The 15,845-nt window shown below is 43.8% G+C and overlaps 1 protein-coding gene across 10 annotated transcripts in view; it reads right to left on the bottom strand.

Annotated features, from left to right (window-relative positions):
• Sorcs1 (sortilin related VPS10 domain containing receptor 1) overlaps window positions 1-15,845 on the bottom strand; it is a 474,759-nt gene that overhangs the window by 28,954 nt on the left and 429,960 nt on the right. For all 10 annotated transcript variants that reach the window (XM_078052770.1, XM_078052650.1, XM_078052432.1 and 7 more), the window contains exons 20-23: window positions 12,282-12,415; window positions 10,225-10,348; window positions 4,867-4,979; window positions 690-821 (exon numbers count right to left, since the gene is read on the bottom strand). In XM_078052770.1, coding sequence (XP_077908896.1) covers window positions 690-821; window positions 4,867-4,979; window positions 10,225-10,348; window positions 12,282-12,415 — 503 coding nt within the window. The remainder of the gene's footprint in view (window positions 1-689; window positions 822-4,866; window positions 4,980-10,224; window positions 10,349-12,281; window positions 12,416-15,845) is intronic.

Below are 15,845 nucleotides of genomic sequence, written 5' to 3'. Positions count from 1 at the left end.
CTTCCTCAATACAGAAGGAGAAGAGCCTTTTGAAGTTAAAAGGTTGAGAAAGAAAAACAAAATGACCAAAGAGGGCAGGACACACGGACGGACGGACACACACACACACACACACACACACACACACACACACACACACAGTAAGACTCCAGAAGTGAACGAAATGAAGAGAAGGTGAACCTTCACATAGCCAGAAGAGGAGCTCTAGAGCAGATATCACACAATCGTTGTGAATACAATCTTAGCACAGGATCAATGTTTGAATCAAAGTTGTAGTTTTTATAAAAGGTGTCATTGGACTCCCACGACATTCAAAAATGAAAGAAGTCAAGTAAGTTCTAAGTGGGCTTCTTGTCCATGTGTCAATCAGCTATTTGCTTTTTTCTCATAATGTCTTGGGCATGCTTTCATGAAATCTATGCACATAGATTTCTCTAACTAATCATAAATGCTGCCGAGTATTTTACAGTATGAGCAGTTTGGTCCTGTGTTGATTTGGTGAAACTACAGTTAGGGCCACCAGTGTGTGACTGAGAAATGGAGAACCAGAAAGCTGAAGACTCCCCAGAAGAGGTGGTGCTCCCAGACCCTGCTCCCCAGAACCCCTCAGAGCTGCTGTGATGGTGGAACTAGCAGTGGGGCAACCCAGAGGGCAAGCAGAAGCTGAAAATGGTGGCTAGGGGACTTACCTGCTCCAGGTCCTCCAGTGACCTTTTGTTTTCTCCTGTTGGATCCTGGTAAGGCAAGACAAAGAGCTCGGCAGTGGTGGGTAAACCAGGCAGTACTGCCACCAGGATGTGCTGGCTTGGAATTCCTGTGGCCTGAGAAAGAGAGGCTCAGGTGAGTCCTGCAGAAAATGGTGAAAAGGAACCAGGTATTCAGCTGGGGTGTGGGTTGAGGCAGAAGATACAGGGAAGTGTGTGGGGGACATGAAGGCAGAGGCCTGGGTGCTCCTGGCAGGAAGGCACAGGAGAGGCACCCCTGGATCACAAGTGCAGACTCCAGAGAGATCCACAGAGGTTTCTTCCCAGCTCTGTCATTGTGAGACTCACCCATCACTTATCTTCTCACTGCCTACATTTCCTTAAATAGAAAACAGGGACCCTCACTTACTAACTTCTTTATCTGCACCCCCAGGCCATCATTCCTGCTAACCCAGCTTCTTCCTTCGTCACCCAAGTGGAGATACTCTTCAAACCCACCAGTTATTCTAATTATCAACCCAAACAGGACAGCCCTCAGGGGCTCCTGTTCACTTCTGTCCAGTACCAGAAGCTGATGGCCAGTCCTACTCCATGAGGCACTCTGAGCCCTTCACTTGCTGTGCTCACACTTCTCTTAAAATTAGAGATATTACTCAATTTCCTCTTTGCCTTTTTCTAGCTTTCCCTTAGGCTTATATCCCAGGGTGTCCCCCAATCCCTCTCTCTGCACAGTTCTAGGATCAGCAGTCATAATCCCATCTTCTCTCTTCATGGTCAGTCAGAACACACTGCTTGGCTCTTTCACTAGGACTTCCAACAAATGTATCAAAAAAAGAACTTGCCATTCCACCCTCCACCATTTTCATTCTATCTTTAAGGTGACAGGAAGTAGGCCCTTCCCAGATTCTCTAGCCCGAAGCCTTTCACTCACCTCCTGTATTAGACCCTCCTGACTCTGTTACATGCAATCATCCTATGAGACCCTGAAAAGTCTTCTTCCACACTAATGCTCCTATTGGTTCCTTCTTACTTAAACATCCACCACTGAAATCCCAACTCAATCTTTATGTGCACCCCATCAAGTTTTACCTGTGTTTCTCTGTGTGCCTGCCACCTCCCTCGGGATGTCTTTTCTCTCTGTTTGCAGATAGAACTCTGCTTACCTTTCATGAGTCATTTACAAATCCACACATTTCAGTACATCAGTCCCTAGTTTCTCAAGTAGGTGTCTGTCTTGGAGCTACCTTTTTTGAAGTAGTCACAAATTTTCTAGGCATTTAATTCCTTATTGTGTGCCTGGAATTTTGCTAAGTGACCTATAGATATTGTTTTATACAAAATAAATAATAAAGCAAGCAAGTATAGTTCCACTTTACTTGGATGGTAAAAAAAAATCACATCACAGGTTGGTGCCTCAGGATGCTCACTCTGAGTTTAGTGTTCAGGGAACTTAGTAAGAAGAGCTTGAGAATAACACCTATGGGGTAGGGAAGGTTAGCAGGCGTGGACAGGGGAGGAACTGAGCAGCCATGTAGGTCCAGTGACAGCCTCAAAGGACCTGTGGGGAGACGGGCTGGCCTTCAGAGTTTTTGTAGGTTGGGCTGAGATAGCCAGGACTTTGTGTGTACAACCATACCTGTCCATCACTCCACTGGAGCTACCCTGTGAGATGACATGATCCAGGACAAGGCAGGTGAAGCCTCTGCCCACAGCTCCCTAGCAGCTAAGACAAGTCTCTCCTGAACCAGGATCTAGGTATGTGTCCTTATCTCCACCCCAGGATCTAGGTATGTGTCCTTATCTCCACCCTGAGGGCAGGTGAAATAGTGGCTCAAGTCCATTTAGGAAGAGGCTGCAATGCTTACGAAGCTGCATTTCACGGTGAAGCCTGTGATGGTAACCTGAACTCTAGGCCTCCTTTCTTGTGAAACACACACACCAGCTCCCATTACAGCTGAGCACATGCTGTTTAATGCCCCTATTAGATTGTAAACTCAGAGATTAAATTAAATCATCCTCATTATAACAAAAATGCTTCCTGAATGACATTTAATTAAAGATTTCATCATGATATGTCAATAGCAAAAGCCAATTTGATGAGGAATGGACCACTAATTTTATACCAAATTCTGTCACATAAATGAATAGGAAGAAAACTGCCAATAAACCGACTCTAAGTTGTACATTTTATAGGGATTGTTAGGGCACACTTGGCAATGTGTCCCTTAAGACTTAGGAAAGTAGCCAAGTGTAATTGCTGATCTCAAAGACAGGGTTCCAGGGGACCACAGGCTGGATCAGCTGCCTACTGGGATGGAGTAACTGGAGAGTTTTGGGTACTAGAAGATATTACCACCCCCCCCCACCCTGTCCTGAAGGATGCTGAGCAACACATTTATTCTTGTTTAGCTGATTATAATATGCAGCAGCCTTAGGAATACTGATGAGCAGTGGTTTCTGGCCTATTGGACAGCTGGTGGGAAGGAGGAGGCCCAGGGCATCTGACCTCTAGATAATGTGAAGAGAAATCATCCCAGAAGGCTAATCACTGCTGAGCTGGTGCCTGAGCTGGTGCCCACAATCACCTGGTGGGTTTGGATTGTTGCCTGGGATTCTTAGGTCCCTAGGGGATCCCATGTCCCTAGAAGGTTGCAGAGTTAACCAGGTGGGCTGTGGGTTCATGGAAAGTTGTAAGTCATCTCGATTGAAGAGCAGGAGAAAGAAACCAATTGTCACTCCAGGGACAGATGGCTCCAAAGGCAGAAAGTCCTTAGTCTAGTAGCTGCTCTTCCTGGTGGCCATAGTGTTGAAGCTTCAGTAATGGCATGCCTGGTGAAGCCATGGAGACAGAGCTGGACTGCAATTACCAGGAGACATATGAAGACCCCCACCCCCTTCTCTACCTTAGTTTGGCTTCCATCCCTGTTTCTCCTTGAAGAAAGACAATAGACAGCAGTACTGTGGAACAGTAGGAAACCACAAAATGGAGATTCTAGCCTTGAAGGTCTGAGCCTAAATTTGTAGCGGCATGACCTTGGGCAAGTTCCTGGACGCCTCTTATACCTGTACAAGGAGTACAGGCTTCATACCAATGCCATAGGCTTATCCTTGGTATTTAACATTAAACAGTATGAAGCACTGACGGGAGGGTCTAGAGTATTTTAAGTGCTAAACAAATGTCAATAAAGGTCATGGTGTGAGGACTGGAATGCTGAGAGGCTGATTTGGGATCTCTTTTCTGACTGGGGTTCTCTGAATGTTTTATTATATCATGATTTTCCATCAGTGATGACATGTGTTGGGAGCAGGATATACAGAAACTTAAACTGATTTTCTGTGTGGGTTCAGAACCTCAGGAAAAGACAGCTCATGCCTAATGTCCTGGGTTTGTGCACCTAGTCCAAGCAGCCCTGGAGCTGCTATCCCACTGTGCTCACTCCTGCAAGTGGAGTAGGTCTGGGAAGATGATACCCCCACAAAGGGTGTCTTACCACTCTTCAGGAACATCTGCTCAGGGAGGGATAAAGTGTACCCTCTTGGATGCTCCTAGAAAAACCTCAGGAGATCATGTTGCATTACAAAACCCTAGACACTGGACTCAGGCCCTTCATTTCAATTCTGAAGCCTTGTCACCTATTGGCTGTGAGAGTTTATGAAAGTCTTCTAACTTCTCTGAACCTCAGTTGCCTCATCTATGAAAAGAAAATAGTAATAGCTTCCTCTCGATACTGGTACAGGAGGGAAATGTCTTTAAGAGAAGCAGGCCATGTGACCCCCCATCAGGTATGAGTCCTCACTGCACACAGTGTGGGGCTGGCACCCAGGCTGCTCTTAGTAATTACACCTGCCCACGAGGACACTTGAGCGCGTGCCCCTCCATTATTGTGCACAGTGGCTCATCTTACACTAAAGGCCTCATCATGAACTCTAAGCAGAATCAACTTTGTGAGGGACAAGCACCTCATGACTGTCACGGTTGCTCTTTACCCTGGTGCCTGCCACAGGCCTGCACGTGAGGGCTTAGCACCGATGACGCCACACCTCGGAACTAGCTTCCTGTGGCTCCATCTCCTTCCTGTCCCTTCTTAGATGTTCTTCCATAAAGTTCTCCAAGGACAGAGAGAAAATGTGTCCAAATGAGAGAAGAACTCTTGGCACTCACTTCCACCAGGGACTTTTTGATGACTCTGCTGATGTCCCTCCTCCACTCAGGAATGTCCGGGTTGTAGTCATCCAGGTTTGGAGAAAAGGACAAGCGAAGAGAACGGAATTCCTCTGGGGATACAACAGCAGGTGGATTACTGGAAGTCAGGTACTTTAGTCAAGCAGCATAAACTTTGTATTTGATGCAAAGCCCTCATGGAGGGTCCTCTCCTTTCACACTCACCAGAGAAAGAAAATTTTCTATCCCTGTCCCTGGTATCTCATTAGTTCCTTACTTTATAAACCAAATTCTAGGACTCTGGCTCACACCTAGCTCTGTAGACTCTGACTATTATCCCTAGTTCCAGACTTTGCCTTCCTAGATACTAACTGACCTTAGGGCTCTAAATACATGATATACTTATGACCCCAGGGCCTTTGCCTGTCCTCTTCCTCCACTTGGAATGCCCATTCACCCCAATGTCTTTCCACAAAGTTCAAGCTCTAGTTTAAGCTTTCCCGACTGACCTTTCTACCAAACCCCAAACATTTAAATTTTTTAACGAAACTACTATGTTTTTCACATACTTTTATCATATGATTGAATAGCAATAGTTATATAATTATATACTTTTATTTATTATAGTTACTTTATCTTTTGTCTGCAAAGAAGTTTCATTGAAAGGAATTTTAAGCTCCTTATGTTGAGGACTGTGTTCGCTTTTTGTGTAACCCCTGAATTAGGCCTGGGTTCATCTGCATCCTCCAGGAAATGGGTTGGGGATTAAACAAGCAAAGATTTTATGAACAGAATCATCTTTGGGAGAAAACGAGGAGGGACCCAGGGGAGGCATGGAGAGCCATCAGCTCACAGGCATGCAGGGCTGTGAGAGAGGAAGAGGGCTGGTGACTGCCCTGCAGCATGCAGAAGGCTCAGCAAGTACTGGGAGATGTTGAAGCAAAGCTGACCTGCAAAGGAGTCCCCTGGGTCCCAGGAATGGGCCAGCCTCGGTACCCCTGAAACCCCCATCACTAGCTGGGACCCATCCCTAGAAGCAGCAGCCAGGCCCACGACAGCGAGGAATTCTGGAGCACAGCATCCAGGGCTTGTCAGTTTTGCTTCCCAGAGTTGGAAGTTTCTAGGGTGCATTTTAATGGCTTCTATACCTTAACACAGGACAGTGTTTGCCAAAGGGCACACTCAGGTAAGCTCTCCCCTACAACCTGTGAGTGACTCCACAGTGAAGTTTAGAGTCTTACCAAGCCTTCCTGTTCCCCACACCCTGGTGTAGACTTACTCTCCTACCCCAGCTCACCTCTGCCTCTCCACATGACAGCATGAGCTCTTCTCATTATTCAGTCTGCTAGCAGACTTTCTGACCAACTGACCTCAGGCAGCCTCCTGTTCACCAGCCCCAGGTACCCTCCATCTCTGGATCCTGTTTGTCTTCTTTATACCTAATATTATTTAATTTGTCTTCACTACATGTATCCGTAACTGGAATGTAAAATGATTAAGAACAGGCACTATGTTCCTGGCTGTGAGAGAGTGCTAGAACATAGTAGGTTTTCAATTATTATCTCTGGGACATTTAATTAGTAAGTGTCTATTGAATAAATAAATGATTAAATTATAGCAAAGGCTCTCTGTTATTTCTATGTTTACTTCTTCAGTACACAGTCTTTATTTTAAGCATGTCCTTGGGTTTCAGTAGGGGCTAAGCGATGTCACTGGTATCAATTATAAATTCAGGAAACATAAAATCCCCCTCGTGCACTTCCTAATGATGCTGATGGGTTATCAAACACATGCTTTGAAGACGCTTACATTATAAGATGTGAATTTATGGCAGTAACCTGATTCCAAAGACATATTTTTCAAAGCTTGACTATTTTATGAGTCACTAGTCACCTAGGCGAATATCAGTGATTCAGTTCTGATGGAGAATAACAAAATGCATGTTAATTAGCAGCATGGTAAACCGTGGCACTGAGGATGCACCCACTGAGTCGTAACTTTGCAGCTCTGATGGTATAAATTTATGTCACTCTCACTTTCTCTGCACCTCTCACCAAGCTCTAGAGAGTTATCTACATGGGACAGTATTCACCTTAGTGAAAGGACATGGATGATACAGCTGCCTCCATGATGACGGCTGAGAAGTGGTGATGGTGTGGCTGAATTTATTCAATAAACAGGGGCTGCCTGTGGGAGGACTTCAGGCAAACACCAGAAATATAGCTCTTTTGCAGGTGCTGAAAAAGCATTTGCATTTTTTATTTAAAGGCAAACCCATACCCTGGAGCAAATTAATGGAAATAATGCAGGAGCAAATTAATGGAAATAATGCAAACTAGATTTTCTTTCTTTCATTCTATTGAGGGTTACTCCAGGTAGCCAAATTTTGTTTTATTGTGTATGTGTGGTGCTGGGGATTGAACCCAGGGCCTCCTGTATGCTATGCATGTTGGCCAAGCATCTGCTACTGGGCTGCATCTCCAGCCCCTCCATCCACTTCTCTGTGGAATGCCTTCTTCCTCTGACCATAACGGTATCCTCTTCCCTTTGACTAAGATTTAGATAGGTGTCTATCGGGAGGCCCCTGACCTCCCTTTCCTTGAGCATTTACTCTACATAACTTGCAGCTGTAATTTCTTTCTCTACCCCACTGAGATGCTAAAGATTCTAATCTGCTACAACTCAGGAAAGGGTTCATTATCATCAAGAAATAAAGGTTTCCCTGTCTCCTTGATTATGAGGGAGGATGGGAAACTAATCTCCCCCAAAGGGTCTTCATTCAAGCAGAGGACTAATCACACTGATAACTCCATGTACTCCTCAATGTTCTCCAGTACTTTCCTATTAGCTAATCCCAGCATGTTGGGATCTTCTGCCTTTTGTTTCAGTGGAGTTCAATCCTGCCTGTTTAATTCTGTCTGGTGTGATTCTTCCTTAATAAGTCACACTTGTCGTTAAAAATTCCAAATCATGTGTAGGACACCTTGGATAACTCATTTGATTGAAGATGAGTTAAGGATGGTTGGTGGCTCAGGAATTTGGTTAAAGGAGGGGGAGACCACTTCCTCTGCTGAAATCTTTAATGAAGAGAGAGAGAATGCATTTTATGTAAAGTGAGTCACCCTTGGATGATTCCTTTAAGGAGACTGCAGAAAGAGGAAGAAGAACAGCAGTGGGGTAGAAGGTACACAGAAACTTGCTCTCTGGGTTCAGAATTCTTAGGCTGTTTATTCATTACACTTATCTCATGTTTGCTTATCTGTAAAACAGTGATAATTACAGATTTTTTTCTTGTCTGTTCAAAGGATTCAAGAAAACAGACCATATACATCAAGCGCTTAGAACAGATACAGGTGGTAAGTGCTTCATCAATGTTAGTTATTATCACCTTCACCTTGACCATTGCTGGATCATTAAATAGCAGAAATGACTTTAGACCAGTAATCATCCATATTTGGGGCTCAAGTTCCTATCTGTAAAATGACACCTGATAAGAAAAGGCCAAAACCCCTCCAGATTTAAGGTTTTCTTTGTGATTCTAACGAGGAGGCTACCCACACACTTAACCAAGAAGACATCTGTCAGGCTAATGGCTGAGTGCCATTAGTGCAGCCTGTGACAATCCAGAAGGGGCAGAGAGAAGAAAAAGAGCATCCCATGGAAAAGAAACCAAAGTCAGTCCATCAGGGTGATTTCAGACCATGGGTCCTGGGACTAGGTGGTCTGGGTTGGAAGTCCAACTCTACCTCTTACTAAGTGGGGCAAGTTATGTACCCCCAGGAGAAAATGACTAATAATATCACCTGCCTGGTAGTAGGCTTGATATGAAGAAGATTAAATGCATTTCCTGGGACCAAGAAAAGAGGTGGGGAAGGAAAGAGAAGCAAAAGTTCTCCCCACTGCACACAGCCACTCTCTGGCCACCTGGCAGAGAAGCCGTACTCACTGATGGGGCCTAGTTAGGAAACTCTCAGCCCTTGTTTACTTCCTGCTACTATCTGGACTGATCAAGTCTCTTCAGGAGGAAGGGAGAGAAGAAAAATCATGAAATCTAATTCCCGGCTGCCCATGCATGGAATAGTGTCCTTGGCCCTTGGGTCCTCAATCATGCTTCAAGTGGCCTACAAATGATTTTCAGGTTTGGAACATCAAACTGGCAAGATGAGAACTGAAAAACAAAACCTGACTCTCCACAGAAAGAAGGCCCAAATTATCTCATCAGAATCGATCAATTTACAGAACTGGGGACCTTGCTGCCCTTTCTCGGCCTTTCTTTCTTTCTTGTTCTCTCTTTCAGCACAGCACATACTTTCCTCACCTAATTTTAAATCCTCTTTTCCGACTATTCTGTGATGCATATGTACCCCTTCCATATTAATATAAATGTTTGCCTTTTTACCCTCTCCTGGTTCATATCCACCTGAACAGCTTTCTATGCAGAAAAAAAAAACTTACCAAAATGGTATCAATCTGGATATATTGTTTTTATATCTCATTTCCAAGCAATGATCACACTTTTCCATTTCAGCACATTTTCATTCCATCTGATGCTTTGACCACATTCAATTTCCCACCTTGATCACAAAATTGTTCCGTACATCAGATTGTTCAATAGCCAGTCTACTGCTACGAGTGACATCCACTTATTATGACCCTTCCTTTGCTTTGCTTTTAGTCGAGCAGAGGGTTTTTTGTTTGTTCGTTTTTTTATATATATTTTTTTAAATACTGACTTTTGAAAGAGATTTTTAAAAGTAATTTGATAATGGAAGATTTCTCTTAAAGTTGAACTTTCAAAATATGCCGCGGCATTAGCTCTTTTCTTTTAGAACTGGTTTTAGCTATTCAAATGCTACCAGCATCTCAAGTGAAATGAACCAGCTTTACTCATAATGAAACCCAGCCTGCTCCACTTGAGGTGAGTGAGCCAACAGTCTAAGTGCTTCAGACCAACTTCAAGAACACAGAACAGGGCTGGAGATGTGGCTCAAGCAGTAACGTGCTCGCCTGGCATGCACAGGGCACTGGGTTCTGTCCTCAGCACATATAAAAATAAAATAAAGATGTTGTGTCCACCGAAAACTGAAAAATAATATCTCTATCTCTCTCTCCCTCTCTCTCTCTCTCTCTCCCTTAAAAAAAAGAAAGAAAAAAACACAGAACAAACTCCTTCTGGGTCCTGTGGCCACAGTTTTGTTGGTGAATCAAATTTCCCTAAAGGAGGAGACCAGAATCATCTCAGCTCTTTCTCAGTTGTCCAGGTGAAAGTCTGAGCCAGAAGGACTCCCAGTGCTATGGTACCAGACATCCTCACCTGAGCATGGGGGCAGGGACAGATCAGCAAAGACAGGCACTCACCGTACACTGCGATGGTCTTTGTGTCCTGCAGTATGGCATTTCCGGCAGAGACCTGCACTGTGATGGTGTTCATTCCTTCTGAAGTAAATTTGAATGATATGCTTCCCTCCAAGGTGATCAAGGGCTATAATAAATGGGAAACAGAGCAAGCAGAAAGCTGCTTAGTTAAAGTTGAAATAGCAGTGAACCAGGAGGTCGATAACTCTGCAGGGGCTCTTCCGGGTACACTAGCATGGAACTTTCTATGTATGCATCCCCATCACCTGAAATGCAGGCCAGAGGGGAGGCTGTCTATGGCAACAAGGGCCCCAGGTGATTCTCCCATTTTGGGGGGATTGGACACCTCTCTCCTGGTATCACCCTGACTCTGGACTGGAAAATCAACAGGTCTTTCTTGTTGATGGGATACATGTCTGTCTTTTTTCACAATCTATTTTGATGAAGCACGTGTTTTAATCCAAGGACACTTTCAAATCAAACAAGAAAGGGGATCTCTTATTAATCCAAACTTAATAGCAGCCACAGAAAATCTATACATTGCCAAACATTCACCTCTAGGGTCTACTATTAATATGAAATTCCAGTGGAGCACAGCAACCGTGGACACTTAAACTGGACAATAGATAGGGGTGGGAGGTGTGGCGGCTTCCTGTGAAAAGCGCCATCAACAGTTTCCTGGAAGTAGCTTCCGTGAAAATAAGTAGTTATGGGATTGTGGTTTCAGGACTCAAAAAAGAAAAAAAAAATATTGGAGGAGTGCTACCTGTAACATAAGCAGATGCCAAGTTTCTAGAAGAAAAAATTATTAATCTGCTGACCTCCCATGACTCACTCCTCACAAATATTTCTTTCCCATCTTTTCTTAATTAGCTCTAAAATCAAAATTCATTTAATTCCCTGTATGGTGGAGGGCAGACTAAAGTCCAGCATAAGAATTATTTTTAATAGGGTCGGTTGAGAATTTTGTTTTATATTAAAAAATTTGTTTTATATTAAGAAAAAAAACAATAGGAGGCAGAGAAGAAAATTGTTCAGTGCTTTCACAGTCTATACCAGTTTTCGGGCAAATAGCATTGATTTCTCCTTTCCCACTGTGGACAATGGGCCCAATGGGCTACATTTGCATGCATGGCTTCAGAAGAAATCAAGGAGCTTCTTTTGTACTCTGTTGTGTCAGCAGTGGGGGCGGGAGCTTCTCACTCTATCAGGCTTGCAGCAGGTCTAGGTGCAAGAGAGCTCTCCTCCCTGCATGTGCACAGCTACGTCTCCAGTTAAAGCCAAAATTCAGTTCTCAAAGAAAATCACGTTTTTACTAAAATGAGGTGTACAGCATTGGAAGAGCATAGCCACAGAGTGAATGTAACTCTTGGAAGATGATAGAGCGTTCCTGTCCAGGGAGGTTCATCTGAGTGCCCTTTGGGGAAGGGATGCTTTGGGCCTTAATCCCACCACCTTACTGACATTTGGAAGTATTTAATCTTCTGAGAATGGAATGAGTTCAAAACTGACAAAGACCATGCAGCCTGGAGGGCAGGAAAGAAAAATGAATAAAGGGAGCAGAAGGTCTGGGATTTTGCCTCTCTATGAAGCACCCAGAAGAGATTGAAGGAAGCTACTTCTGCTGCAGCAGCCTCACTCTTCTCATCTGCAAAAGGAAGGACTAAGAGTGAATGAAAGTTAAGGTCTCTACTGGTTTTAAAATTATTGCTGACTTTTGAGTACCAGGAATATTTACGGAAAACATAAAAGATGAAGCTGACCTAAAGAAAGGACCCTGTCTGATTTAGGATGCGAGGCCATTTGTGTGTGTGTGTGTGTGTGTGTGTGTGTGTGTGTGTGTGTGTGTGTACACATGCATTTATGCGGCAGTGGAGAGGGGGTTGTAATGGATATGGGTTGCCTCTTTGTAATGAGATATGTAACACAGACTGCCTACTGGCCCTGAAGCTAGGGCTCCCCCTGAACTCTTGCATTCATAAGCCATATTCCCTTCCATTTGGCTTTAGCCAGCATAAGCTGAGCCTCAGTCACTAGCCCTGTACGGAAGGCAGACTCACCTCCGTGTTGTTTCCATACCACCACACATAAGTGAGGGTGCCCACTTGGCTGGGCCACAGCACCGCAGTTGCATTGACCTCCTTGTTCTTTGTGGTGACAAAGGGAAGAGATAGGTGCACATGCTCCAAGGGACCTAAAACACAAGACAAAGAGGGGCCATGGAGAGGGAAGAGCTTCCGCTGCTCTGCCTTCCCTGCTCGGAGAGAACACATATTTACTCAGAAGCCTCTCAAACATCACAGCCACCTTCCCCAAGGGAAGTGCCCGGTGCTCTCACCACTTTGGAGAACAGAAATATATTGCAAACAATGTCATTTTGTCATTTTGTATTTACAGATCTTACTTCCAGGTCTATTACCTGAGTTACAGATGGTGAAAGTTAAAAAAATTTACAAGTAGTTTATGAAGTCCTTAAATGAATGGACAAGATTTCACAGGGAGATGCAAGGTCTTTCCAAGAGATTATAGCCTTGGTGATAAATGGATCATGGGGACCTGCCGAGAATCATGTTGGGGTGAGAAGTAGGCAAATCCCCAAATCATTCCACAAGTAATTTTTCTTTATTATTTTTGCATTTCAAAGGTGTGTGAAGGTGTGCCTGTGTGTGTGAGCATGTGAGTAGGAATCTGCCTGGTAAGCATGGAACACACTATATTTGGGGCTGAGTTAGGCCTGCCCAGGAAAGAGGCACACAGGAAGGGCTCTGTGCCAGTGCGTTCCAGGCTTTGGAACATGCCCTTTGTTCTTGCCATCAATGATTGGGCAGATCTTGCCATTGCCACTCATACTTTTACCCCGGCGGGCACACCTTTGTCCTCTGCAGGGCCTGTGTTTATACACCTTTCTCACTGCCCTGTCAGCCTTCATTCAGGTTTCAGTTCCAGCATCACCTCCTCTGTGATGCTCTCCCTGTCATTGTGTCAATGACAAATAAGACACCTTGTTAGTGAGTCATGGTCATTCATTCAATCAATAGTTCTTAAGCACTTTACATGGTTTAGATATGGGGCATCCCCCAAAAGCTGATGTCTGGGACAATGCAAGAATTGTTCAGATGCAGAATGGTAGAATGGGAGATGCGATCTGATCAGTGAATTAATCCACTGATATGGATTAACTGGAAGGTAACTCTGAGCAGGTAGGGTATGCTTGGAGGAGGTAGGTCACTGGGGTGAGCCATTAGGGTTTATATTTTGTCCCTGAGGAGTCAAGATCTCTCTGCATCCTTGTTGCCAGATCCTGAACTACTTTCCTCTGTCATGATGTTCTGCCTCATCTTGGGCCAGAGCTATAGAGTCAGCTGTCTATGGACTGAGATCTCTGAAACTATGAGCCCCAAATAACCTTCCTCTCCTCAACACTGAACTTGCCAGGTCCTTTGGTCACAGTGATGAAAAAACTAACTAAACAGTACTTTTAGGTATTGAGTATTATCTTAGGTCCCAGAGATATTTAGCACTTAATAAGCTTAGGTAATTTTAAGGGAAAAAAGTTATTGAAAACATAAAGCAGGGCTAATTTTGATGGAGTGGTTAAAGAAGCCTTCTCAGAAGAAATGATGTTTGAACAGTGGCCTGGATAGAGTGAAAGATTATACCAAGTGTCTGTTTGTGATGATCCAGTATAAAGACCTTGAGGAGAAGATGTGCTTTCCATGTCAGCCGACCAGCAAGGATGCAAGAACAGCTAAGTGGAAAGATGGAGGGAAACGTGTAGCTGAGCAGGTCCATCAGGGTTCAAGGACACACAGCACATTGGCCTTGTAGGCTCTGAAGTACATATATATGGGCTTGTATAAGTTTATACTTGCATGTATATACATTATACCTCCATAAAAGTGTGACATTTTTCAGATTTGCCTGGCCTCTTGCCTTTACCTACTTTTCATGGGTATAAAATACCTGGGTTTTGCTGTCCAGAACTCTAACCATTAAGCATCTCTGTTCTGCACAGAAGGTGAAGTCTTCCCTAAAGGAGCCACAGAGTAAAATTCCACCCCATGGAAGTCCCCAGTTGATGGTTCCGCTCAAAGAGCTAAACAAATTGGTAGATGCTGCTCTAGCATATAGGTGCCTGCGATGCACAAAAGGGACAGCAGGTGGCGCTGCATCACTCCATATGAATATCCCTGGCAAGATGGTTGAGAGAATTAGGAATTACTTGGGTGAATTGGGTTTCCCTATCCTTTTCTTGTATTGCCTTCCCATGCTGCAGGAAACAGCTGATGTCTGTGAGACTGAACATTTTGTGTGTGTGTGTGTGTGTGTACGCGCACACTGACTGCTGTGATCTCCCTCTAGCATTTATGTCCTGAAGACTTCTGAATATTTAATGAAATATTGCAAATATGTCATATTCTTATTTATCTGAAATTATTTTTAAAAAGACACTAGAGGAAGTAAAGGGTATTTGCACTATAAGGAAGATATTCCTAAATCAGACTTTCTCAAACTTCAGCATATATAAGAAGCATACTAATTTGTTCAAAGCACACTATGATACTACATTTCCTATTATCTTAATTTAGTAGGTTAGAGATAGAACCCAGAAAAAGAAAATTACTATTTAATTCTGAGCAGGTGGCTCATTCAACCACATTTTTAAAAAAAAAAACAAAAAACCTGTTCTGATTTGCCGGTCAATATAATGATGGCATGAATAGTTGCAAAGCCGCATGTTTTTTCAAGCCACATGGATAACTTTACCCTAAGGTGGGGCCAGAGAGATATCTGCAAATTGCTCCTATGTAAGGGAGCAGTTAAGGAAATGGTTTGAGGAAGAACTAGAACATCTACCTCATCTTCTTTCACCTCCCATCCTGCAACTTTGCAGAGTCTTCAATGTTTTTTTTTTTTTCTTGCAAGATGGTTGTGATAGGGCAGCTTTCTGAGCAAAAATCTGCATGCCCTCTAAATTCTCTGCTCCATCCAGCTGAAGGCAATGCTGGCTGCAGCACGTGTCTCATTAGTTTGCAAAACAGCAGAGCACAGTGAATACTATCCCCAAGGAATTTTCAACTGTCAGCCTTCAACAAATTACCCAGGTGCTCTGTGAGAGCGGCTGGCCCATTCCTGCACGCATTAAAGCAGGAACATGGGCTCCATTTGTTTCTGATGACCTTTGCAAACCCATATTGAAAAACCTCTGATTTGGAATAAAATCACCTTTCTGCACTGGAGAGTGGAGAGAATGTGTATGTAAGACAAGAAATGGGTTTTCTGGAGTTGACTGATGGTGGAGTCAGTGGGACAGAGGCAGAGAAGAGGTTAGCAAGCTTTGTGGCTACTTCTGTAGCTCAGAATCCACAAAGTCCAAATGCACATGATACTTTAAGATAATGGAAAACCAAATGTTGTTAGTTGACAGGGTACTGCTTGATAGATCTTTTGAGAACAAGATGTGCTTCCATTTGATAGAGAAGAAAATCTAGGTTCGGTGAGACAGAGTAATATGACCAGCATTTGGACTTAAACTTTTAGCATGTCAAACTCTGTCTAGTACTTTTAAAAACTTTTCTCTCACAAAGCCAACTCTGTCCCCCACCTGCACTTAGGCACTAAAA

This window comes from Ictidomys tridecemlineatus, chromosome 1, assembly GCF_052094955.1.
Source record: "Ictidomys tridecemlineatus isolate mIctTri1 chromosome 1, mIctTri1.hap1, whole genome shotgun sequence".
Classification (NCBI taxonomy): domain Eukaryota; kingdom Metazoa; phylum Chordata; class Mammalia; order Rodentia; family Sciuridae; genus Ictidomys; species Ictidomys tridecemlineatus.
The sequence above is the reverse complement of the archived record's forward strand: the minus strand, read 5'-3'. Positions and strand labels throughout refer to the sequence as shown.